The sequence below is a fragment of the Harpia harpyja genome, chromosome 1 (assembly GCF_026419915.1).
Source record: "Harpia harpyja isolate bHarHar1 chromosome 1, bHarHar1 primary haplotype, whole genome shotgun sequence".
Classification (NCBI taxonomy): Eukaryota; Metazoa; Chordata; class Aves; order Accipitriformes; family Accipitridae; genus Harpia; species Harpia harpyja.
In genome coordinates, this window is record NC_068940.1 from 30,905,890 (window position 1) to 30,930,931 (window position 25,042).

General features: G+C 57.4%; 1 protein-coding gene and 1 long non-coding RNA gene across 7 annotated transcripts; one reads left to right on the plus strand and one right to left on the minus strand.

Moving 5' to 3' along the window:
- Nucleotides 1-1,331: 1,331 nt before the first annotated feature.
- Nucleotides 1,332-24,496, minus strand: UCKL1 (uridine-cytidine kinase 1 like 1). 6 transcript variants are annotated; one of them, XM_052784936.1, is made up of 15 exons: nucleotides 24,384-24,496; nucleotides 15,773-15,966; nucleotides 15,031-15,137; nucleotides 14,645-14,815; nucleotides 14,324-14,395; nucleotides 12,917-13,106; nucleotides 12,364-12,425; nucleotides 7,329-7,348; nucleotides 4,808-4,906; nucleotides 4,196-4,289; nucleotides 3,808-3,870; nucleotides 3,298-3,420; nucleotides 2,828-2,935; nucleotides 2,287-2,443; nucleotides 1,332-1,700 (listed from the first exon to the last, which is right to left on the minus strand). In XM_052784936.1, exons 1-15 carry the CDS (start codon nucleotides 24,431-24,433, stop codon nucleotides 1,624-1,626), a joined length of 1,587 nt encoding a protein of 528 aa, XP_052640896.1. In that variant the 5' UTR covers nucleotides 24,434-24,496; the 3' UTR covers nucleotides 1,332-1,623. The 6 variants fall into 6 exon arrangements, with proteins under 6 accessions (XP_052640896.1, XP_052640888.1, XP_052640890.1 ...); XM_052784928.1 differs by lacking the exon at nucleotides 24,384-24,496 and adding an exon at nucleotides 19,757-20,209; XM_052784930.1 differs by lacking the exons at nucleotides 7,329-7,348; nucleotides 24,384-24,496 and adding exons at nucleotides 10,924-10,940; nucleotides 19,757-20,207.
- LOC128140745 (uncharacterized) lies at nucleotides 18,316-23,789 on the plus strand. The gene is made up of 2 exons (XR_008234812.1): nucleotides 18,316-18,466; nucleotides 20,290-23,789. It is a non-coding gene; the product is annotated as an uncharacterized LOC128140745 (long non-coding RNA).
- Nucleotides 24,497-25,042: the final 546 nt, after the last annotated feature.

Genomic DNA, 25,042 nt, shown 5'->3' on the forward strand with positions numbered 1-25,042 from the left:
TGTCCCACCGCTGCTCACCTGGTGCCCCAGCCAAAAAACCCTGCGTCTGCCTATCCTCCTGTGTTTGTGCTTATGAGCTCTCCTTCCACCTACGCAAGGAGCTATTTTTAGCAGACGCTAATCAAGTGTCAGTGCTGGCTCTGAGCATGCCTTTCAAGCTGAGGGCTCATGCTTTCGCCCAGCGCTTGCAGGAACTCGGGCGTGTGTTTTCTTTTAAATTTAGTTGAGAATTTATACAACATGCTGGAAAGCGGTAGCAGTTATTTTGGGCTCATCACACCTGAGCCCACACTGAGTTATCACCAGGAGACTCTCCATTTTGGCAAGGGCTTGGCAGAACACCCCCCCACCCGGTCCCGCTCTCCTTGCTGCCAGCAGCACCTGCCTGCCTTGCCTAACCCCTCAGGAGCCGGCTCCGAGTCAGGGACACCCAGCCGAGGGGTAGGTTTGCTCCTCTTGGCTCGTTTATCTCCAGCACAAGGCTGTTGCATTGGTATTTTGAATCACGCAGGAAAGGAAAATTTTCTGTGTTCAGCCACAGGGGTCACAGCCTCCTCTGATTAAATCCACCTCATAGGGCTGGCCGGCTCCCCTTCTGCTGAGGTTACTCTGGCCTGCTAACAGCTTCCTGGAGACCGTTATGAGATCTGCTCCTCACCACATCTTGAGCAGCTCTGATTCAGCAAGAGCGAGCTGGTATTCGGGTGAGCCGCGTTTCACTTCGACTGCTGAACTGAAAACAAGGGCTTGGTGCTGCTTAAGCTAAAGTGTGATGTGATCCCAGCCGAACTTCAGCTTTCTTGCAGCCATTAAGAACTGCCTCTCCTCTGGTACCGACCCTTCACTTGGGTCTAGAGCATGGTATTTCCTCCCCGGTGCAAGGCAGCAAGAGGAGGGAGCTGGGGAATGGGAGTGGTGGGTTCTTCTCCTGCTCACAGCCCTGCTGCAGGCAGGAGACCTTGGTCTGAGTGGGGCTACTCTATCCTTGCAGAGAGATGGCAGGGTGCTCTCTGTCCCTACCAGCTCCCATGAGGTGAAGGCTCCCTCCCTGCCTCGGTAGCATCAGGCAGCGAGTGCATCCCTTAGGGCAGGCTCTCCCCGGGGTGTAAGAGCTTCAGTGTTCACCGAAGAGAAATGACAACCAGCTGCCTGTAACCAGCACAAAGACAGAGCCGTAAGAACCGCTCCATGGCTGCAGGGTCAGCCTGCTCCTCAACAGCAGGGGCTTGACCTCCCACCATCGCTCCCAGAATCTCCCCTCCCAGGGCAGCAGTCCTGAAGGGTTGCAAATCCTTTTGGGGATCCATGGAAAGTGACAAAGAATGGCTCCATTCAAGAAAACCAGAGAAAAAATTTAATATTTTCCTTTATAAAATATCTCCAATAAGTTATATAGGCAAATCTTTAAATTAAAATAAATTAACTCCGCTCTATGCTGGGACACGCGACCGTCCACAAAGTCAAACTAGGATTTGTGTTTGAAAAAATATGCCCTAGATCTCCAATGTAAGATTTGAAAAAAATATCTATGCTTGGTGAGGAGAAAGGAGAAATCTGCAATGGACAGAGGGGTTAAGGTGCGGTGCTGAAGCTGCCTGTCGCCAGTGGCACCTCCACATCCAGCTAAGTGCTAAGAGCATCTTCATCGTCACTCCAGTCGGGAGGAGCATCCGTCCCAAAGTACCGATCGCCAAAGTTCCCTGCGGGGAGAAAGAGAGAGATGCAGTCACAGTGCAGCTCTGCAGGGAGCCCTGGGATCCATCCTCCAGCCTGCCCTCGTCCCAGCAGGCAAGGAAAGAAAAGCAGGTTTATCCAACAGCTTGAACAGCTCTAAAACTCGTGTAGCAGCAAAACTGGAGCAGCCTGGAGTCTGTTTTAGCACCCAGTGGCAGGGGTGTTTCCTGGCATAGCAGAGGCGCGGACAGAACAACACAGTGAGCTTGTTTTGGATGAGCTTGTTTAAGGTGGCAGCTTAGGGAATGAGGTGGGCACAGGTCTGCTCCAGCTGTCCCAGCCCAGCTTCTCCACCTGGGGCCGGAGGAGGCTCATGGCACGTGGAATGGCTCCTTCTGCCAACAAAGCTACGTCTGCCCGACAGCGCTCAGAGCGTGCATGTCGATCCCAACGCCCACGTGGCAGCAGGACCCAGGAAAAGCAGTGGGTCCCTGGGTAAAATAAGGCCAGACCTAAGCTGCTGCTGACAACCAGGGCTTCACCTCCTCTGGCGAGTGGGTCAGGAGCACCGAAAATCCCCCTGCAACAGCTCATTCCTACCTAGATACTCACCGATGCCGGGGATTATCCGGAAAAGGTCATTCACCTTCTTGTCCACAGCTGTGGTGATGATCTTCACTCGGGGGAAAGCATAGGCGACTGAGTGGACACCCATCTCCGCCATAAGCAGGGAGAGGAGGAAGATCTTGTCTTCTGGGACATCATGATCCTACAGGAAAGGGACAGAGACAGCTCGGGGTAAGGGTGTCCAAGGCATGTTATGGCCCATGGCTCCACGGAGCGGCACTCGGAGCACTCAAGGGCCTTCCTGAAGCCACTTTTTCTCCTCCCCTCTCTGTGGCCAGCTGGGGTTGCTGGGCACAGGACCAAGAAACCAACTCAATCCAGGCTGTTACTACACAAGGAAGGGGTGACTTTGTCAGCGCCTGGTTACAGAGTCACCCCAGCTTGTGCCGTCTCCCATGACACCCTCCTTCACAAGGAGGAGCCAGTTTCAGTGCAAAGCCCCTCAGCATGGCTGTGGCTGGTGTTTTGCACGTTACTCAGGAGCGAACCACCCGCCCTCTGCACCGTGCCCCGATGTCCTCCGTACCAGCAGCACCCGCACTGCCATCATGGCTGCTGCGCCCGTGGAGACCGTGCAGTCCATCAGGATGACGTGGTCTTCGCTGATGTCCTTCGGCAGCCGCAGGTAGTGGAGCTGGGCAGGGGGAAAGAGAGATCAGCTTAGAGGCTGCAGGCTGAAGGCAAATGGAGCAAACCGAGCCCTTCTCTTAGAGGGCTGAAGGATCTTTCACGCATCTCTATCTCTGGGACCCCAGCTGTCAGCTTGGAGCCAGGCGCTGGTGCAAACGCTTGGACAGCAAACTAGCCCCTGCGTCTACAAACACGCTGGCAAAGCCCACTTCAGAAGCTTTCAAAGCACTTGCTTTCTGAGCACTCATCCCCTGCCGAGATCAACTCTTGGATCGCTGAAGAGCTCTCAGGAAATACCCGAGTCACCCCCTGCCTGCAGGCTAATGCCAGGAGATGCCCTCGGCAGCCCAGGGCCCTGGGCTTTACCTCCGGCTCGCCCGTGTTGCAGTTGGTCTGGATGAGGATGGTCCCGATGCGGACGTCCTTGCACACCGCTCGCAGTGCCGGCTCCATGGTCTCGCCCGCTCGCAGGATAGACACCCCGGTGATCTGCAGCACACCGCGGAGGTGAACGGGAAGGCAGGGTGCAGGAGGTGCACACGCACCACCCCAGTATGGCATTGGGTCTTGACAGTGGGGGACTCTAATGGGCAACCCCAAAGCACATCCCTTCCAAGAGGGTTGTGCCGCTCCCAGTCCAGGCTGGCTCCCTCAGTGGGAGGGCAACACTGGCACAGTGACATTGCTGATGGCACCCCTGGCCACCGACCTGCCGCCTGTCCCGATGATACAGGGTATGGTGCTCATGACAGCAGGCACCAAACCCAGGCCTGATGGAAGCCCCGAGAAGCCAGGGTTGTCCTTCCCCTGCATCCACGGGGCTTTCAACATAACCCCACGGGGCAGGTCTGAATAGTACTTTTTGCTTCCACTTACTTGCTTCCCGCTGTATGTCCTCCCTTCGTAGTCCTGTCCCTGAGGGGTCTGCACTGTGCAACTCTACAAAAACCACGTGAGAAGCATTACCAGGGGCTCTGACGTGGCTCTCAGAGGAGCCCTGGTACCGGGGAGCCAGCCAGCTGCGGGCTGGTCTGGACCCTTGGAAACCAAGTCTGGACAAAGAGTCATCACCCAGGGCCACGCCATGGCTCCACAGCCTAGGAGAGCCCTGTCCCTTTTTAATCTAGGAGGAAAGGGCTGATACACGGGGAAGGCTGGAGGAGCAGCGCCAGGACTGTCCCAGCTCCCTGGTAGTATGGGTTAGGAATCGGAGAGGAAACACAGCGCCTGCTGCCCACCCTCCCAGCTACACCTCTGAACCCACCTGGAACGGGAGCAAGGAGAGCGCGTGCTCAATCAGCAACCGCATCAGCCTCTTGGAGTAGAAAATGAACTCATCTCTGCTGGTCTCCTTGTTTCTAGAGCGGAGGGAAAGCCAACGTAAGCTTTGGACCAAAATGTGGCCCGGGAGATGCTGACAGAGGTCGGAGTGCTGTGTGGAGGTGGGCAGCCCCTGCCCCTGCCTGGCTCTCAGCATCTTGTTTGCAGGGAGCTCACCAGCTGAGCCTGGAACTGCGGTGGCAGTTTTAAGATAAAAAGCAGAAAAATTGTTGGCAAGACCATGGAGCGCTCACAGCACAGCTTCTCTACACGGGGCCCACCACTGTCTGCCCTGTCCTGTGTCCCCAAGCCACGAGGACAGGGCGCAAGTGGGATTTGGGAGTCCAAAGCAAGCCGAGACCGCCCCAGCCGGCAGCGAATCATAGAATCATAGAATCCTTTCAGTTGGAAAAGACCTTCAAGATCATCGAGTCCAACCATTAACCATGCCCACTAAACCATGCCCTGGAGTACCCTGTCCACTCGCTTTTTGAATACCTCCAGGGATGGCGAAGCCCCATCCCGCCCCAGGAGGCTGCGGTGGCGGGGGCTTTACCTGATGATGGTGTGCATGCCCCTCACCTGAGGGGTGCTCTTCAGCACACTGAGGGTCTGAGGAAGGGGGTGGCACTGGTGGGCTGAGGCCAGGGCGGCCCTGAAAAGCAAAGACACGGTCAGAATATTTCAGGGCAAGGCTGTCCGAAGGCTGGTGCAGAGCACACGGCCGGAGCCATCCTCCCAGATGTCATCTCACACTGCAAATGCACACCAAGGCCATCCAGCCGAGCCAAACGAGAGGCCAGCCCTGCCCGCTCCCCCACGATGGCAAAAAGGGACCTGCTCCCACCGACGGGGCAGACAGCGGGTGGTCGGTAGAGCCAGGAGGACCTCGCAGCCCAAGGACCTGCCCTTCCTGCCGGGCAGCTGACCTGTGGTTGGCCCATCTTGGTTTCCTCTGGTTGTGAAGAAGATGGAAAATAAAAACAAAACCTTCTCCTGGTCGGGAGTCTTATCTGGTGGTGGATTCTGAACTCTCGGGGTGAGGAGGAGCTGTTGTGGTTGCCTCTGTCCTGCAAGTGCCAGATGTCACCAGGAACGGGACAGGCAGCCAGGCGCGGAGCCAGGCTGCAACGAGACCATTTCAGAGAGCTCCTGGCCCATTCACGGATAGTCAGATCGACACCAAATTGGGAACAGCTTGAAGACTTTACGGCTGGACAGGACTGGCTGTGTGTGACTCATCTCCACATAACTAATAGGGTTGGGAGCTATTCTTGGATCAAGGGAACACCATTCATGGAGAAGCACACAATGGAGCCCCATTAGTCACCTCTCTCTTTGAGAGCGGCAGTAACGAGATGAAGGTCACATCTGTTTGGCTTCCACAAGGCTGGGCAGGATGGACAAGCGACTTTTTGTCTGGGAGGAGGGCTGGGGTCCGAAAGCCACACGTCAGATCACACACGTGCCAGCAGCTGCATCCCGGTCAGAGAGATGTTGGGGAGGAGGAAGAGAGAGCAAACAAACGAAAGCACCAGGTGATTAAGACTTCAAATCAAGCAGAAACCTGGATTAATTGCACACACACAGAGGCACACAAGCGGAGAAGAAGACAGAGAAGATGACTGGGTAGGAATGGAGGAGGGCACAGCTAGGTGACTTGAGGCCTCCATCCACATAGCCATCTCCTGGTCTTGGCTGACCAACAACAAACGAGACATTCCCAAGGCCTGTGGGTACTTAAGGGCTCCTTCTTGCTTTCGCCAGCTCCAGTCCTGTGTAGCAGCAAAGAGCCCCTACGCAGGGAACGCTCCCGAGAGCCGAGACAGCTCGTGGCCATGTGGAGCGCATGGGACCGGTTGCGCTCCCGTCGCAGGCTTGCCTGCTGCCGGCAGAGCCCGGCCGGGTTGGGGCCAAACCCAGCAACGCTCCCGCTGTCCGCAGACCCCACCGCCTCTTTGGGACAAGCAGCCCTCAAGGCCCCGGACCTGCCGTTAGTGAAGCGAGCTCACTCTGTTAGTCACTGCAATTCGGGTTAGCTGCCTTCGGAGATGCTCCCACGTCAGGGCTGAGCTGCCGGCAGCACCCAGCAGCTCTGTCCCCGCAGCCCCCCCTTCCTTCCTCCTGCCAGACCAGGCTCGGGGACAGATCCTGGGGACGCAGCCCTGCCTAAATCCCTCCGGACCCCAAGGATGCAGACCCACGTGGTGGGTGAGGACCTGAGCCCTGCCTTTGCAGACACAGGTGCCTGCACAGGGGCTGCCTGCTTCTAGGGGGGGACAGATATCAGCCCCCCAACAGAGAGCCGCACACCCACTCATGGCCCCAGCTGGGTTTGCCAAGGTGATAAACCGCTGTCGCCCAAACCAGAGGAGCTGTAGGGGTCGTAGCCCACAGGGCTGTCTCCCACCCACCATGGCCCACCCAAAGGCACACGCCTGAGCTTGCCACGGGCACCTCTGCCCTCCATCACTGGCAGGTCCGTGTCACAGCATTTCGCCGTGCCAGCGGGATGGACAGCCCCTCTCCTGCCGTGGTCTCTGTGGTGCTGCAGGTGAGATGCTCCTGGCTCCTGCTCCCCGCCGCAGATGCCAGCGAGTGCTCCCGTCCCCGAGAGCAGTCCCGCGTTCCTGGGAACACCTACCCTGCACCCCGAGCTGTCAACAAGCCCCCGGGAAATGCTGTCAGCATTTTGTCACTGAGCTTTCCACACCTTCCTCTGACACCTGTGCAGGGGCTGGTGCTCAGTGCGAGGACAGGGAGGTCTGGATGCAAACCTGCTCAGACCCCTGTCCCTGACAGCCCAGGGAAGCTGCTCGGTGCTGTGGGGGTCCTGATGGTGCTTTCTGGGGGAACAGTGGCAGGTGCCATTTTTGGGATTGGGATAAAGATGCTCTCTCAAGTCCCCCCACCCCGGTTTGGTCCGCACAGCCCCAGCAAAGCAGGACCCTGTGAGCTGTGTGCCTGAAGACCCCCGGCCCGGGTTAGTAACGTGGCTCACACTCCACAGCCCTCGCCCCCATTCCCTGGCGTTAGTGTCACAACCAAAATACTGCCGTTAGCGTTTGTCTCCTCACATATCCCAGCGCAGCTTCCTCTGGTCACCAGGTGGGAGGGATGTTCAGGGGAGACAAGACAGGAAACATGAGAGTTTAAGGGGAGAGGGACAAACATGACATGAAACAAAGGAAAAAGGACTGTCATTAGTTAAAGGGGGAAAAAAAAAGCCCTAATTGATCTATGGCTCTTGGACCTGCCTGGTGCCTGGGCCATCACCGTACAGACCCCAGAACTCCTCCCTTGATGACCAAGTCATGGCACAGCTGCTCTCCACGGCACCGGCTCCACTCCTGGCTCCACGGGGGGAAAGCTCCATCTGCTCTCACCGCCCCGGAGTCACGGCAGGGACGCTGACCCATCTCTGTCCCAGGTGGTACCACACTGCAACACCAGCTGCAGCTCTCGGAGCCCGGAGGGAAATGCCCAGCCCTCGCCCAGGGCTCTGCTGCAATCCCAGAACAAGCGAAGGTGCTCAAGGCCAAACTTGCAAAACCTTCATCCCACCTGCCCCGCACCCGTGCAAACTGCTTGTGGGTGCACAGGGGTGCCCACCTCCTGGCACGCTAGAGACATGATCTGCTGAAGCCTCGGAGAGCCTGGAAAGCCGAGAGCACTGGGAACATAGGGAGAAACCCGGCTCTGAACAGAACATCACCGCCACCGGGAAGACCTTCCTTCCCCCGAGTTCACCTGGACCTGCCCTGGGATCGCCGTCCCTTGGAGAGGGGCTGCAGGTTGAGGCAGAGAGAAGAGCTCAGCCTCTCCAGCAGCCTCCCCCCTACAGCCACGTCGCTTGCGGTGAAACCCCTTGCCCAGCCCTGCCGGGAGGGATGGAGAGAGCAGTTCTCTGCCACCATGACCTGCAGGCAGCCTGCCTGTGGGAGCAATGTTTCCCATTCCTCCCCCTGCCAGGCAGGACCGTGATGGAAAATTCAGATGGGCAGCCATGAGCATGTCAAGAAAACGTCTCACTTTGGAAACTTATTTTTTCCCCCCAGAACAAAAGCTTTAAAGGGAAAAAAAAAAAAAAAAAAAAAAGAAGAAAGAAAGAAAGAAAGGGAGAGAGAAAGGGGTGACCATCTCTCAGGAAGGCTTCAGGGAACATCCTCAGCTCTTTGTTGAGCATGCTATCAAGCAGGAAGCAGACAAGAGACATCCAGCTACAAAGGAGCTAATGCAGTCAAGGCATTTCAAACACGTACAGCGGCTGGCTTTCACGGCTGACATTTCAAACAAGGGCTATTAAACTGCGCCACGGGCTGATATTTAAAGACACAATTGGCAAAGGGCATGCCAAGCTGATCGAGACCTTGGGGGTGGGGAATATTGATTGGCAAGGGGAATTCAGCTGAAAAGAGCACCGGCTCCGAGAGCTGGGCTGGTTGCTGAAATAGCGTGGCAGAAGCCCGTGGAAAACGGGCTCGGCTGAGAGCACGGTGCCTCGGCAGGCATGGGCTCGCTGGTCCGGCTCCTGCCGCTGGACTCGAGCAGAAATACTCACCTGGGAGTGCCTGTACGTAACTGCATCTCCAGCACATGCACGGTTAAACATGTGGGAAGCTGGACAAGAAATATCCCAACTGCAAGGACGCTAAGGTCTGACCTGCGCTCTGAGGGAACACAGAGGAAGGCAATGATGCTCCTCAGCAGCCAGCAGTTACAGGAGGAAAACAAGGCTTGAGGCTCCAGGGAACAGCACCACTTTCTTTAAACTCCTCAGAATTCACCCATTTGCTCAGCTGAGAGCTGGGGAGAGGCACTCCCTGCCCGTCCCAGCCACCCTCTGGGACAGGAGAGGCAGCCCAGGGCCAGCCTGGAGCACTGGGACCAGAGAAGTACCTCGGACTGGGGCCAGATCTAAGCATCCAGGTTTTATTCTACCAGCTACAAAGGCCTCGCTGCATCCCTACGGCCGCCAAAAGGTGTGATATCAAAACAACAACCGACATTTAGATGAAGCCATTCAAGACGAGGATAGGGAATTGTTTTAGATGAAAAGCCCCCTGTTTGCCAAGCACATCTCATTTGACACACGTCTCTCCATCTACCTCGCTCCTCTTGCGAGTGCAGAGCTGCAGAGGAACTGATGGGAAACCACAGCAGCAGTAAAAGCACTGGGACTCCAGGAGCATAAACAGATTTTTCTGCAGGAAATTTTTTCCAGACTTTCTGGCAAAGTCATAAATGGAAACCACGAGCCTTAAACAGAACATAAAAACGTCTGTGGCTGTGGTGATCACAGAGTTATTTCTGGAGGTTCAGATTTACCTTTCCAAACTCGCTATCATAAAACTACTAATACTTTCTCGACATATTATTAAATACCTGATTTTTAAGGTGCACAAAAAGATCACCTGTACTGAGTGCCACTTTGATTAAAGAGGAGAATCACTGAAGAGAAAGGAAATTTTTTAGGGGGTTGTATATATATATACACACACACATACACATGGGCATGTACACATATATACACACACACACACACACACATTAGTCTACTCTCTAATGCTATTCCTGCAATTTTTTAAAGCAACACCCTTCTCTCCACGCCAAAGAGTACCTTCCCACCTGGACCTCCAGACATACAGGGAAGCTTATGCCATCTGTATGGAAATGTCAGGCCCCATGGTGTTCAACAAGCAAACAAAAATAAAATAAAACATCCAGTTGCCTAGTCTAGGAAATGAATGGCTTAAGGAGAAATAAGTAAAGCAGAGTCTTTTTCCTGTTCGTCTTAGGTATTTTAAAAGCTTGTTGTATGCCAAATGTAAATTTTAGGGTTACTTGAGTTAAGTGTCTCCATACAACGATGGAGATCTAAATGAAAACCCATCTGCAGTAATGCATCCCCTCTGCTTCCTACAAAAATACCTGGAAACTTAGCTGGCTGCTTAATGGAAGCAAGAGAGCTAAAGTCCCATCTGGATCCACATGCTGAAGAGGTTAAGTAAATCAACGTATACTTTATAGCATCCACCTGCAGATATTGAGAAATTAGAAATCCTGCTGGATTAGGACATAAGTCTTTTCTCAGTCCCTATGCAGTTGCTGTGTAGTCTTTAGACACTGCAGGAAAGCGGGTACCTCTCGCCACGCCGAAGCTGCTACGCTCCTTCTGGGTGCCATCAGGCTTGCAGCCGAGAGCCTCTGCGCGCGGCGAGGGATCCAGGGCTCCCACCGCCCTCGAACCGCTTTGCTTAATCTAATAATTGATGTTTAATGATGTTTAATCATCAGGGATGGAGAGTGGCTCTGAACAACTGTGTGTCTTAAGAGGATGAAGGGAAATAAAAGAGAATCCCAGGATGCGAAGCCTCCCCTCCTGCAGAGACGGGGGGGTCCCCAGCTAACAAACCTGGCCCTGCCCCAGTTTCAGGGGTCTGCGCTCAAGCTGGTGGTACCCTCGCAGGACGAATACACCCCTGGGGAGCAGCCCTGTCCCTGCTGGTCCCAAACCCAAGGACAAGGTGGCCTTTCGTCAGCTTCGAGCGTGACGAGACCGTGCGTTAGGCGAGCTGTCGGTCTCGACTGCAGGTCAGGGTTAGGCCAAGCAGTGCCTGGCATTGGAAATGCCTCGGGCTGCACAGACAGGACAGAGTTAGGGGCTCTTACCTGACACTGAGTTCACGCTGCGGCAGCAACACAAAGACACAATGCAACCGGTATTAAGCATTGTCAACACCAGGGTCGTTTCAAGATAAAAGAAAAGGAAAAATAGGAATATTTTCCTGCATTCACATGTAGCCTTTTCCCCTTCTTCCCCTCCCCAGGTAAATGAAAGCCCCCCCCAAGCCAACCCCTCGCCTGGCTCGCAGCAGCGCCCTGGGCAGGAGCTGCCGTGTTTGCTTGCTGCAGCGTCCAGCCGCAAGCTTTCCTGGCCAGATCCCAGGGGCTGGGAGAAACAGCCATTTCCCTCCTCCTGGCCCGTGCCCCACGGCAGCGTGCCCTCCTCAGCCCGGTGCTAGCGACGACGCCGGGGCTCTGATCCTTGCTCCTGTGACCTAGGGTTTAGAAACCAATGTCCCGACCTGCCAGAGCTTAGTAAATCCCGGGCAGTCAGAAAGCCCCGAGTGCCGCCTGCAGCCCTGCGGAGAGCGGGGTGCTCGGGGAGGGGGAACCTGCCAAGACGCCTTTGCATCAGAGCGGTCCCTCCTGAGCAGGCGCGGGAGGCACGATGCTGTCATGTGCCAGCGCACATCCAGGGCCTGAACGGCTCCTGCCGTCTGGGAGCTCAGAAAGACCTGCAGGAATCGAGCCCTTTACTTTCAAGTGCGTCCATCTCCAGGTCACGCTCCTTCCACCTCCCAGGGAATCGCTCTGAGCACCTCCACAACTTAAAACATCAAAGCTACAAACGTGGGGCGGGAGGAGGCTGTGCTGCTCGGGGAACAGCAACACGCAACGGGGTCATTTGATCGAAGGGTCCCAGGCTCAAACCACTGGTGAGGACTGGCCCAGGACACACAGAAGACGACTTGTAAAAGCCAGTGATGGGGAAGTGGGAAGTGATGGAGCATGTGCCTGGATCGGGGCTCAGGCTGGGCGTAAAACACGACAAGACTTTGGGTTTTGAAACCCACGGGCTGCACCCAACACAGAAGCGGAAAAGTGGGCTCTTGACTGGAAAGACTGTGCAGCAGTGCCTGCAAGGGGGTGAAGAAGAGAAGCCAGAGCCAGAGAGCTGAAGTATTGCAGGGTTTGGGGCGATGCCAGCCCCAGGAGGGCTGCGGGCAGGGAGGGCACATCACTCAGATCACTGGAGGATGGTTGGTTTGTCCCCAGAGGACTTGCTCTCCCAGGGAGGGAAGGAAGCTTGCAGAGGAGCCTTGCACTAACCAGAGCACAGGGATGAGGCAGTCTCCTTCGCTGAAAAGGAGGGAGCATGGCTGCGAGGGCTTCATGAGGACAGCCCCATGGCTCACACATCTGGAGCACGGAGGGAAGCCAGGCCATTCCCACCTTGGCACCCAGAGCACTGCTTCCCGCAATGCCACCGTTGCACAGGCAAGGTCGACCCCACCATTGACAGCTGGGGGACCAGGCAGCTCTTACCTCTTCCAGCTGGCTGTGGACATGCTGAACGATCAGGTCAATAGCCACTGTGTTCCCGCTCCCTGGAGTGAACCAAAAGCAAAAGAGAGACAGCCCGGTCAGGGCCACAGCGCTAGCAGTGCCTGACGTGTGTTTCTTCCCCAAGCTCCCCACTATGTTAAAAAACAGACCGTACCCCAAACATCCCTTCCATAGCAAAGCATCATCCAGCAGGAGACATTCCTGCTATTATTAAATTCTTATTTAGTAATCTATTATTGAATACCTGGAAGTCACCTCTAGCTTTTAAATCGCTAAGCTGCAGGAGCTGGTAGGGCAGGAGACTGGTTGAGGGAAAAGTGCAGACTTTCCCCTAGGAATCTGCTTTCAGCCAGTGTTTGGAGACACTCAACTGGAGGGACCTTTTCTTTGGCATGGGACAGCCACTCTTCTGTCCTCGCCAGCCGGAGGGCGGTGGGACTGGCCAGCAGAGCTGAGGGCAGAGGGACGGGGTCTCTCAGGTCCCACTCAGGACTGAGCCACGCAGCAGCTCGGGGCTGCCCTGGGCAGGTACCTCGGGGGACGACGATGTCGGCCAGCCGCATGGTGGGCTGGATGTACTGGTCGAAGGCAGGCTTGACAAACTTGTTGTACTGCTTGATGACACCCTCGATGTCACGGCCGCGCTCGCTGATGTCCCTGCGCAGGCGACGCACCAAGCGGATGTCCGAGTCCGTGTCCACAAATATCTTCAGATCCAGGAGCTGAAATGAGAGGGGAGGGAACAAACCCCACCAGGTTAGGTGTGTAACTCGAACCGACCTTCTCCACCAGCCACAACCAGAAGGCTGAGCCCTGCGCACAGCACAACACCAGTTTAACAGAGCTCAGCTCAGCTCTGCTCTGGCCTGGAGGAAGCTTTGCCTCTGCAGTCGCTGAACTTGAACCTGGCTGGCACTGCAGATGCTGCAGCGAGTCCCTTGCTGCCACCTGCCCCTTACTCTCATGCCCCCTGAGACCTGTCCTGCTCCAAACCCCGTCTCCACTTCTAAGCAGCTCCAACAGTTTGGCTGGATGTTATTTAAGAGCGAGGAGGAGACAAGAGAAGTTAATGCTCATGACACAGACCAACAGGCTTAACCCAGGAGCACTGGCTTGTTAATGCTGGAAGGGAGCCAAGCACAGCAGGTCAGCTCATGACACTGCCCTTAATTGTGAGAGACAAGAGCAGGGAAGCTCCTGGGGGATTTACCCAGATGTCCACTGGAGGTCACCGTTGCTCCAGGAAAGTGCAACCCAAACGCTCGCTTGGCAGGAAAGGAAACCTTCTAGACTGAGCTTGGCTAAGTTTGTGCATGGCTCACTCCCTCCTATAGCATTTTTCATGTATCCAAATAATTCCCAAGAAAGCCTAAAGTGCTGGATGAGTCCACCCTAGGAACACCAGGCTTTGCGCAGTAGAAGTACATCAGACTTTGCTTCTGGCTGTGCAAGCTGAGGCATGCAGCGTGGAGGTGGGCTATTTCCAGTCATATTTATGCAGCACCACTGCCAGGGACCAGATCACCACTCAGCTCCTAGTTCCTGGAAACAAATGGCTGAGATCAAGGTCTCTGCTTAAACGTTTAACCTCTGCCGGGGGCTCTTCCCCTGCCGCTGCAAGAGTCGAGGACTATTTCTCCTGCACAGTGAAGTGCTGCAGCAGCCAGTGTAACCTGGCAGAGAAGGTCATCTCCCTGCTGCTGAACCTCAGGAGAAAGCATGCTCCCACCATCTCCCCCCAGCTGGCTACGGGGTGGAGGGCTGGTTTGTAGGGGTGATGTTAAAGCACTGTGGGAGAAGAGGGTCCCATCCAGCGGTGTACATGAGCCCCAGGGCTCCTGGGACTCTCTTTGTGCTGTGACATAAGGCTGCAGAAGAGGGGGCTGCAGCGCTTGCGCCTGTCAGGCTTCTCTAGAACTGATTCTAAACCCTTCCTCACCTTCAGGAGCTCCTTGTCCGCGAATGCCATGATGCCTTCAAAGATAATCACATTGGCGCCATACAGGGTTTTCTGTGGAGTCAAAATGGATGTGGTTAGACACAGAACGTGTTCAGAGATGCCCCATCCCGGGGAATCTCTCCGGGTTGTTAGCGACTGCGACAGCTCGCCCGCAAAATGCGCCCTGAGCCAGCCACAGAGCAGAGGGCGACTGCACGAGTCTGACAGCAAAAGGCAGAGGCCGGAGGGGTCCAGTCGGCACTCCCCTCTCCTGTCTTGGCGGTCCCCTCACCTTCTCCCACTCCCCTCAGTGTCCCGTACCCATTCCTTCTTCCGGCTGTGAGTGGTGAAGTCGTAGATGGGGATCTTCACGCTCTTGCCTTGCTTCAGCTTCTTCAGAGTGGCGATGATGAGGTCAAAGTCGAAGGCATCGGGATGGTCAAAGTTGAAGTCATTGCTGGCTGCCTGCTCCTGCTGCTGCTTGGTCAACACCTGCCCATAGAGAAGAGGTTAGTGCACATGGCCGTCCCCACCGGCAGCATTCCCTCCCCACCGCTGTGCCCAGCAACCTCTCCCCCTGCCCCAAGAACCATCTGAAGGAAAAAACATGAGGCTGTCACTAAATCCACATGGCGTTTCTCCATCAGGGTGTTATGCCAAGGGCCATGGCAGTCCACGAACCTGGCCAGGACAACGCGCAGCCTCACCTTGTAGAAGGAGTCCATGGACAGCAGAACCACCCAAGGGACATCGAGCGCCTCAATGATCATGGTGGCCACCGTGGTCTTCCCAGAGGCGCTGCCTCCTCCCAGACCTGTCAGGGAAAAGGGGATGGAGTCACCAACCCCACAATCTGCCTTTCCCATCACAGACTACAGCCCAGGATCCTGCTCTGTTGCACCAAGTTGGAGGAACCTCCGAAGAGGGAGATTGATAGGTACTACAAGATATTATCCTTCAAAATGTCAAATGGCACATACTATAACTGCCAGCAATGTGCACAGCAAAAGCTGGGAAACCCTTCACTAGAAGGTTGTGTAACAAGGGGAGAGCTGGCATGAGAACCAGCCTAGACTAAATCCCTGGGAACTCGTGACAACCCAGGCAACAAGAGTTGAGGGAACAACAAGCAGAGATTGTGGTCTGCCCAGTGCCTGCTATAATCCACCCACCCCATCTGCAAGCTCTCAGCTTCTGCCCAATCCTACAGCTCACCCAGTCAACGTTGGACTAACCACGGGGACTCTTCCTGCTGCTGTCTGGGCTAAGCAACTCACAGCCTGGAATCTGGAGCCAACCTCCAGTTTCCAAGGAGGGTGTAGGGCAGGAATCCCCCCAAGATCTTCTGGAAAGCCACCGGGCAGGCAGCACCGATGCTGGCCATGCTAGCCTGCACCAGCTGAAGCGTACAGGTGGGACAGAGCCCGGACATGCGCTGCCTCTGCCTACCTATCACGAAGGCCTCTTTGGACTGCGTCCCGTGCTCATTGTACCACGGTGGTCGGCCAGCCGTGTAGATGGTCCTCTTGCTGGTCCGCAGCAGGGGTGGCTCAGACTTGCACTGGCTAGTGGTCCGCTTTCGGGGTGGCTTGGTGGAGCCCACTGCAGGGTACAGCCGGTCCAAGGATTCGGCACTGCTGTTGCTGGGGATGGGGAGGGGAAGGAGCTTGGTTACCGCTGGTGGGGAAGGGCCCGCGTCGTTCCCGGTGCGTGGGAGCAGGGTCTCCAGGGGATCCCACGCTGTACGGGTGAGGGATGCGATGGAAGAGGGGGAGAAGCAACCACAGCCCTGCTGCAGCACTACCAGCACCCACACCTCCGCAACCCCAGGCCATGGCCAACAGCAAGAAATTCTCACACAGGATCACATTTTATCCTGGGAAAGGTGCGGCACAAGCATCACTTCCTACAGCCCTACTGCCTGGGGAATGTCTACATTCTATAAACACTCCAGTGAGCTCTCAAAAGCACTGAGGGGTGTTATTACAGAGGGCAATAACCTGCCGAGGGACCCTTCTGGGGGATGAAAGCTTAACACACGGGCTTACAGCTCAACTGTTCTCGTCCTCCCTATGCACAACCCCTTTCCTCTCCCCACTTTGAGTGCTCCACTCCCACCCAAACCTCTAGTTATCCTTACCCTTTAGGCCTGAAACCCCTGGGGACAAATCTACGAGCTGGCCAGAGCCGGGCAGCAGGGCTGCCAAGCCGTTCACATCTGCTCTGCCGCATGAGCTGAGTGAGCACCGAGCACAACCGGAGCCCTGGAGCTGCTAAATGCCTCTCTCTTATCTCCCCTGCCATGGCAGACCTGGGGAGGGAGAGGAACAAACCACCCTCCGGAGCCCTTCGAGCTTGGCAGCAGGAGAGCAGCGGCTGAGAGACGATAAGTGGCCTCTGGCCAGAAGATAAGCTGCAGCCACGCTCCGCGGCCAGCACGGGGATGGGGAGGATTATTTATACCGGCTCCTGCTCCTCCCCGCTTGCTGTTTTTGCCACCTCGGGAGGGATGTCTCCTCCCTGTGAGAAGGTGCAAAGGGCTCTCCTTGCTCAACGCTTGCTCCTCTCCCCAGCTGTGACTGGGCTGGAAACGAAACCTCTGCAAGGTCAGAGAGCCCCGGGCACCGAACGCTCCAAACCCAGCACTGTTTGGTACAGCCCAGCCGAGCTGGTGGGGCTTTGCTGCCTCTCTGTTATTTTTTGCTCTTGAAAGGGCTTAAACTACAGGGCTTTACAGATTTTGGTTTGATTTTAAGCTGTTTTGGTATGAAGATTAATTCCCTTCCCTCCCCCAGCCCTTTTTAGAACAATATTAGATAAAGATCAAAATTTGAGACCAGCCATCTGCACATAAAGCGACCCGGCAAACCCCCTGAGCACGGCGGGATCCCCCCCAGCACGCCATTCCTACCTCCCGCACCGGCACATCCCTGCGGAGCGGGCAAGGAGACAGCGATTTGCCTGGCTTTGCTGAACCCCTGTTAGCAAAAGGCAGGCTGCAGCTCCTGCCCCTGCGCCAGGACATCTCACACCGATGCCAACCCTACAAGTGTGCCCCTACAGGGCCCCCCCGCAAGAGCCTCAAGCCACCAACATCCCGTCCCTTGCACGAGCCCATCGGCACGCACGGCCAGCATCGAGCACCGCCAGCCTCCGGCTCAACCAGGAGCCGTAAACACCCCAACCATCGCTTTTAAAAAGCAACGTCAGGAGGTCAGACCCACTGGGAAAGCCTTCTGGGGTTTCTTTCTGTGCAAAGATGGCTCCTTCCACCACAGAGGCAGGAGAAGCAAACCCAGACGCGGTATTTCGGTCTCCTCTCCCACCAGTGACGCTGCAGGAGCAATTAGCCACCGCGCGCTATTCCCAGAGCGGGGCTGACATCAGCCGACGATGCCGGTGCATAAACAAAGTCATTTTGGCTTGATATAAGCAGAGATGACAAAAACACAGTTGTTTACCAGAAAATAAAACAGTTCCTTTCATCTGTGTCCCAGCCCCTCTCCTGGGACTGCGGTTACTCAAGAGCCGTGCCGCCGGCGCTGCCGCCAAGGGCTGCTGAGCCGGTTTTCCTCCAGGGATGCACGCCGGTCTCCATGCGACAGGCGAGTGTTTAGGGATGCTCTGCTCTTTGGCGTAAGGCAGTGCCAAGCTCTCCTGTGCCAACCTCAGCCCGCAGATGCCGTGTCCGAGACCACGATCCACACGCTGCGATGCTGACCGAGGTCACGATTCCCGAAACGACTCCGAGTCAGGCAAAACTCTGGTTTTTGGAGCCGGAGCAGAGCCCAAGAGAGAGGCTGACTTCTGCAAAGACTGCTACCAGCGTCTTTGGTTAGTACCAACATAACCCAGCTCCTGGCGGGGACGAGAAGGTTTGCACCCCGATGGCTCCGGCTGTGCTCAGAATTACAGGCTGTGGTCACAGCAGCTCCATGCCGGGGCATCGCTGCGGGATGTAGGGACACACGGGGGGACGGGACGGTGTGGGGACGGCCCTCGGCGAGAAGCGGAGCCATCATCCCTTGGCACACCCGGGGCTGCTCTTGGATGCAGCACTTTAATCCTGTTCCAAGAGCTGGCCTGCTTTGCCTCTTCTCTTCCAAACATTTCTGGACTTTCACCTAAATTCTGATTCTATAGGTATCTATCTATACCATCTGTATCTGTACAAGGTAGATATTCTACACCTCTTAAATCAACGTTTCCCATGATCTATCTCAGATAAGCACGGCCGTGGGGAGGGCTGTGGGACTGTCCTGGAGTTCTGCAAAGGTCATGCATTTTCTCCTAATGTTACACTTCAAGTTTTGTAGATGTTTTCTGCGGCTGCCTTTGCCAGGAAGGGACTCTCCTCCCCTCAAAAGTAAGGGCTGATCCCAGCCGTCTCGCTTGGCCATTTCTTCCTATCACTTTGTAAAAATTCCCTGCAGCAGCGACAAAGCCCGTGCAAGGCCCCTACCCACAAGGTAAAGCCCCCAGAGGAAGGGGACTCTCTATTTATAGCTGAATTTAGTGCCATTGCTCTAACCAAAGGACAGTCCTTGTCCCACGTGGACCCTTCCCAGCCTTCCTGAGCAGAGCGTACCCCTTGGGTTTCAGCAGCACGATGCCATAGCGAGGCAAATATGAAAGGAAACATGTCCCTGGGCTTGGTAACCCCCGTCTTGCAAAGCCTTCCTGGAGGACTCAGCTGCCACCAGCTCTCCGCAGACTGTCCTCAGCTTTTGGGGACGCTTTGCCTTCCCTGTAGCTGATGCAGCCTTGCTGGAGCCTGCCCGTGCCCCATAGGGATGCCCGGCGGTGGGGTCTGCTCCCCAAAAGGGCTCTCCAGCCCCGCAGATGTCCTGGCACAAACGAAGGAAGAGTTTTGCTCCCGCTTACCCCAAGCACAGATTTACTGGGGTAAGAGGGACACCCCTTTCCCTTCCCCACCGCCGCTCCCATCCCCACCCCTGTGCCCTCTGTGCTAAGGCTTTCTGCATCCCGCCGCCCTCCGAGACCCCCGACCGTCCCGGATCCATGCTGGGCTGGGAGGAGAAAGGCAGCAGGTCCCAAAAGCCCCCGCAGCCAGCAAGGAAAACTAGCAAAGCCCCAAACCTGAACTTGCAAGCAAACAGGAGTGCTCGTCCTCAGCACCCCGCAAATGACACAACCGACCAAGCGCTCAGCCCTCCAAATCCCCCTGCAAAGTCCCCCGCAGCCTGCCGAATGGCGCCGGGCTGGCTTCATGCCGTGTCCCGTGGGAAGCTGATCTTTCCCCCAGCTGCTGCCTGCGCTTTCGCAGCCCTCAGCCGGCTGGGAGCCGGGGACCGGGACTGGGACACTGGGACCAGGGCCACCGAGGGTTCACTCCAGCAAGCAGGGACTGAAAGCAAACAGATGAAAAAAAGTAAAAAACCCACCCAAAACCAAAGCGAAGGAGGAACTCACCCACCGTCCGGCCCGAGGGCCCAGCAGCCTGATATGCGGACACTGGAGAAGGCCGGGGGGCTGCTCATCTCCACCCCACCGCGGAGCAGGAGGCGATGCCAGGCAAAGGGTGTCACCCTCCGTCCCTGCCCGCGTTTTGGCTCCTGTCCCCCAACCTCCCGGTTCTACCGTGGCGAGAGGATGGCCGTGCCAGTGGGGCTCCCCAGGTGAACCTCGGTGTGGGGAGCCATGCACGGGAACGTCCCCGCCGGCACGGGGACCGCGGGCTCCCGAGGGGCCGGGGCAACGTGGACCCCCCCCCCCAGCAGATCCGGGGGGCTCGGGACTGGAAGATGTAGAAAGAGAAAAGACTGCGGGCGGGGGAGTGTCTTTTGCTGGGAGCTGTGGAGCGGTCAGCACGCATAAGAGGATAGCTTAACCTAGAGATTACGTTCATTACCTGATATTAATAGCACTGGCTTGATTAAAGAAAAAGCGGGGGGGGGGGGTCGGGGGGAGCGAAGTGACACCTCCCCTCACCGCCCCCTGCACAGGCAATAAACACTGGCCCCCCCCGGCACCTCTGCTCCCTGGGACCGGGGCTCGCTCAGCTGCCTCGGACTTTGGGGGCTCGCCGGGGCGGCGGGGAGGGCAGATCTGTCGCCCACCCGGTAAGTACGTGACCGCAAACGCCGGTTGAGCTCCCGGCACGGCACCCGGCACCGGCAAGGAGGAGGCTGCTGGGGGGCAGGAGGGGACAGCCCTGGGGCAGGGATGGAGGGGGTACCCAACCAGCACCCTGCTTCCAGTCAATGGAGCCGGATGGGGCTCGGGGCAGGGGTGCTGCTGGCCGGGCTGGGGTTTTTGGTGCGGGACTCATCCCCCTCCCTTAGCTCCCAGCGGCAGGAGGTCCGGCTGCGAGACACCCCCCCGGTGCTCAGCTCCCTGGGGAAGAGCTGCCGCTGACCGTCCCCTCGGCCCCGGAGTAAACAAGTGGGTGAAACTCAACACTCTGGGGCTGCGGGTGGCTAAGAATAACGTCCCGCTGGCTGCTCGGGCCCTGCAATCTGCTCTCTCAGCCTTCCCCCTGCCAGCTGCCCATTGCCCCCCCAGCCATTTCGGCTCCTCTCCCAGTGCCAGCCTCGCCAGGGAGGGCAAGGAGCCCAGGCATCCAGTGCCCAGCAGCTTTTGGGGGAAGCCGGGCAGCAGCTGAAGGGCAGGACACCCAGCAAGGGGTGGGAGATGGCCGGGCACCGTGGCAAAAGGTATCCCAGCCAGCCCTGGAGCACAGGGATCGGGTCAGTGCAGCACCCACCACACAGCATTTGGCTGCTGAGGAAGGGAGGAGGTAGCAGAGGACACACCAAAAGGCCAGGCAGGGAGCAGCGGGCAGGCTCTGCCAGGGACGTGGCTCATCACGACGAGGTCCTGCGGTCACCGAACGAGCCCCCAGCCCTCCCCGGCACGGTGAGACAAGAGCTCGGCTTCAGCGCACCCACCTCTGAGGGGGTAAGGGGAGGATGCTCCCCCCACACTTAGCATCAAGCAGGGCTGAACATCTGGAGATGGGGCCAGAGATGGGGAGAAGATCCCTTCCTCCTCCTCCCCAAAGCACCGGGGCTATTCCACAGGCGGGGGATACACGCTGCATCCCGGTGTCCTCAGCAAACCCCTGCTGAAGATGGGGGGCACCGGGCACAGCCTCACCAGCCCCCTCCTGCTCCTGTCCAGCAACGGGACCCGCAGAGGAGAGCATCACCCCGAAACACGTCTCGAATGACTACAGCGCTGCTGGCAACCAGGGACAAGGGGCTGGTCCCTGGACAGGGGCTGTGGGAGGAGAGGGAAGGGGATGGGGTAACCTGTCCCCAGCTCGAGCTGCGGCTGCTGCCCCAACAACGCCAGTGAAGTCAGCGATGATCAAAGGAACCTTTTCTATCCTGTGATTTCAGCACAGACTCCCCTTTCTCTGTAAAAGCTCTTTCAGAAGTTTAAAAATAAATTTCTCTTCCGCAGCGATTTCTATTCTTTCTCATTAAAGAAGCAAAAAAGAAAAGGGACAAGGAACTTGGCGGTGAGGAGCCCTCGCCCTCGCCAAGACGACATTGTTCCTTATCGCACGCTCCCCGGTGCCTTTTTTCCTGCCTTTGTTTAAAAAGCCCAAGCAACGGGAGCAACTGTCCCAGCAGCTCACCCAACATCCCAGCCGGGCTCCCAGGTAGGATGGGAATCACCCGCACCGGCTCTGAACCCTGGCAGTGACCGAGCCTTCCTCCCAGCACACGCTCCTCTGCTTCCCAATTCCCTTCCTGGTTTCTGAGCTCTCGCACAGGCTGACACTCCTGGGTTTTGGACTTTTTTTCTTCTAGATGATTTTTAAGCATGAATCCTGGCTTTGTAATCACAGCCTCCAGGAACTGGACTTAAAACTGGGAGAAATAGCAGACCCCGTGAAGGCTGGGGTCCCCTTTTCCTTCCAGGGATGGAAAGCTGCTCGGCAGGTTTTCCTTGGGATTTAAGGACAGAAGCTGAATTGCACATGGCTTTTCCTGGTTTGGTCGCTGTAACCCAAATATCATCAATAGGTCCGTGTAAAAGCTCAGGACACACCAAACCCACAGCGGAGAGGGGTGCCTGGCCCCGTGGGAGAGGGTCCCTCTCCCAGCTCCCACCCCTGCGAGCAGCACCCATGGGTGTGTGGAGGCCAAACCTGCTTCCCTCCATCTTCGAGCGTGGTTTTTGTTGGGCCTGACCTGCGCGGGCCAGCCCTGAGCTGGGCCTTTCATGTCCTACGGCATCTTTAAGCCGAAAGCGGTTGCACTGCAACAGCCTGGTGCAAAACCCTGGGGCCCTACGCCAGGAACCCCCTCATCCAGGGACCAGGGTGAGACGGGGCCGGATCCCACCACCCGGCGAGCGAGCCAGGCTGGAGGATGAGTTTCATTCAGGGAGCGCACAAGGAAAGGCTTCAGGAAGTCCTAAGCGTTGGGATGGAGGAACCAGCCCATGGGATGGAGGGACCCACTCATGGGATGGAGGGACCTACCCAAGGGATGGACAGACCCACCCATGGGATGAAGAAACCTACCTACCCATGGGATGGAGGGACCTGCCCGTGGGATGGAGGAACCTGCCCACGGGATGGTGGAACCTGCCCACGGGATGGTGGAACCTGCCCACGGGATGGAGGGATCCACCCATGGGATGGAGGAACCTACCCAAGGGATGGCGGGACCCATCCAAGGGATGGAGGGACCCACCTGCCACCCCATTGCCAGTGGCTCCAGGGGTGCTGAGCCGCTACCCAGCGACCCCGCCGTGCCGTGCCCGTGCCGTGCCCCTCCTGCAAACCCATCGAACATCACGCCCGCTTTTCCCCAGCCTCGCATCAAGCTCTGCTGCTGCCGTGCCCTGACAAGAGCCACCCTGGAGCAGGACGGAGCATCCCTGGGCAGCTCAACACACACACGCTCCCTTCCAGCTCTATTAAGGCCTCCGATTCCTAACGACAAAAGGACAAACATTTCCCTCTTCAAACCCAATTATCTCGCTGCTATTTATACAGAGCGAGGGCCACGGGAATGGCGTGGTCAGCCTAACCGCCGGCTCGCTCCGCGGCGGAAGGGGCTTGGTTATACAACCCGGTTACTCATCTCCCACCCGGCCGGCGTTACTCGGGGCAGCTCCTTCCTCCCCTGCTCATCCTCAGCCTCCCCACTACCCGCCGCTGACTCACAGGAAGGGCAAAGGCAACGCCGTCACAGGCAGCTGCCGGCTCCATATTTAGTTGCTGAAACACGAGGGCTGGTTTGGCACTGACTCAGGCGGAGCCGGGGTCGGTCGGTGCCGGTACCCTACAACCGGGGATGCTCCCATCCCTATAAACCAGGTTTGCCTCCGCTCCGGTGATGCTCCAGAGCCAATTCCCGGGTATTTGGTGTTTGGGAGCGGTCACGCTTCTGCGTGCCTGAGGATTGCAGTGAAAAAGGGAGTGGGAACCCGCGAGAAAACCCAAGTGGAGGGAAAAATAAAGCCACGAATCCCGTGTGGGGTTTTTTTGGTAGCAAACTTGCGTTTTTTTTCCCCACTCTGCCAGCGCCTCGCGCTCGCTGGAGCCGAGACACATGCCAGCTCGTTTGCAAACGAAATTCCGCTGCAAAATTAAGGCCAAAAAGAAAAAACAAGGGGGGGGGGGGGAACCCCCAAAAGGGGTGGGGGACAAAAAGAGGGGGGAAAAACAAAAAGAGGGGGTGAAAGCAGAAAGAGGGGGGGAAAGCAAAACGGGGGGGGGGGAAAGGGGGGGGAAGAGAGGAAAAAAACCCCAAACCAAACAAGAAATGAGCGCAGTTTGGAAAAAACCCAAATAATAATGTTGGATACATGGTTCCCTGCGCTGGGAAGCGTCCGCGGCGTTGCTTGTCGGGCTGGGAAGAGGCAAAGGGTTTTTTTTTTCGGGGGGGGGGGAAGGAAGGAGCGATGGGATCAGGGAGGCCCCACTCACGGAAGTGGCATCGTGGGACGGGACCGGGATTCGCAACGCCCCGGAGCCGCCGGTTCCCGGCGGCTCCGGGGCGTTGCGAATCCCGGTCCCGTCCCGGGAGGGGTTGTAACGGGGAAGGATGGAGCCCGGGGGGGGGGGGGTCCTTACCTGTCGTGCGGCTCCACCGGAGCCCCCTCGGCCACCGGGGCCGCGGCCATGGTGCTACCGGGGAGAGGCAGGAGCGGGCGGGGGAAGCGGCGGGGCGGTTCTGCCGCTTGGCTCCCCGGGACTTGTAGTGCGGGGATGGGGATGGGGAGGGGAGGGAGGGGGGAGTTTTTGGGGGGAGGAAGGGTGTTGGGGGGCATAGGGGGGTGCTGGGGGGGGAGGATGGGTGTGGGGGGGAGGTGAGTGGTTTGGGGGGGGGGGTGGGAAGGGGTGGGTGCTGGGGGGTGGCATGGGGTGCTGATGGGTGCTGTGGGGTGTAGGTGGGGGCTGTGGGCATGGGGGGGTGCTGTCAGTACGGGGGGGTGCTGTGGGGTGCAGGTGGGTGCTTAGGGCACGGGTGGGTGCTGTGGGGTGCAGGTGGGTGGTGTGGGCACGGGGGGGTGCTTTGGGCATAGGTGGGTGCTGTGGGTGCAGGTGAATGGTGTGGGCAGGGGTGGGTGCTTATGGCACAGGTGGGTGCTATGGAATGCAGGTGGGTGGTGTGGGCACGGGTGGGTGCTGTGGGATGCAGGTGGGTGGTGTGGGCACGGGTGGGTGCTTTGGGCCTGGGTCGGTACTGTGGGATGCAGGTGGGTGGTGTGGGCACGGGTGGGTGCTTTGGG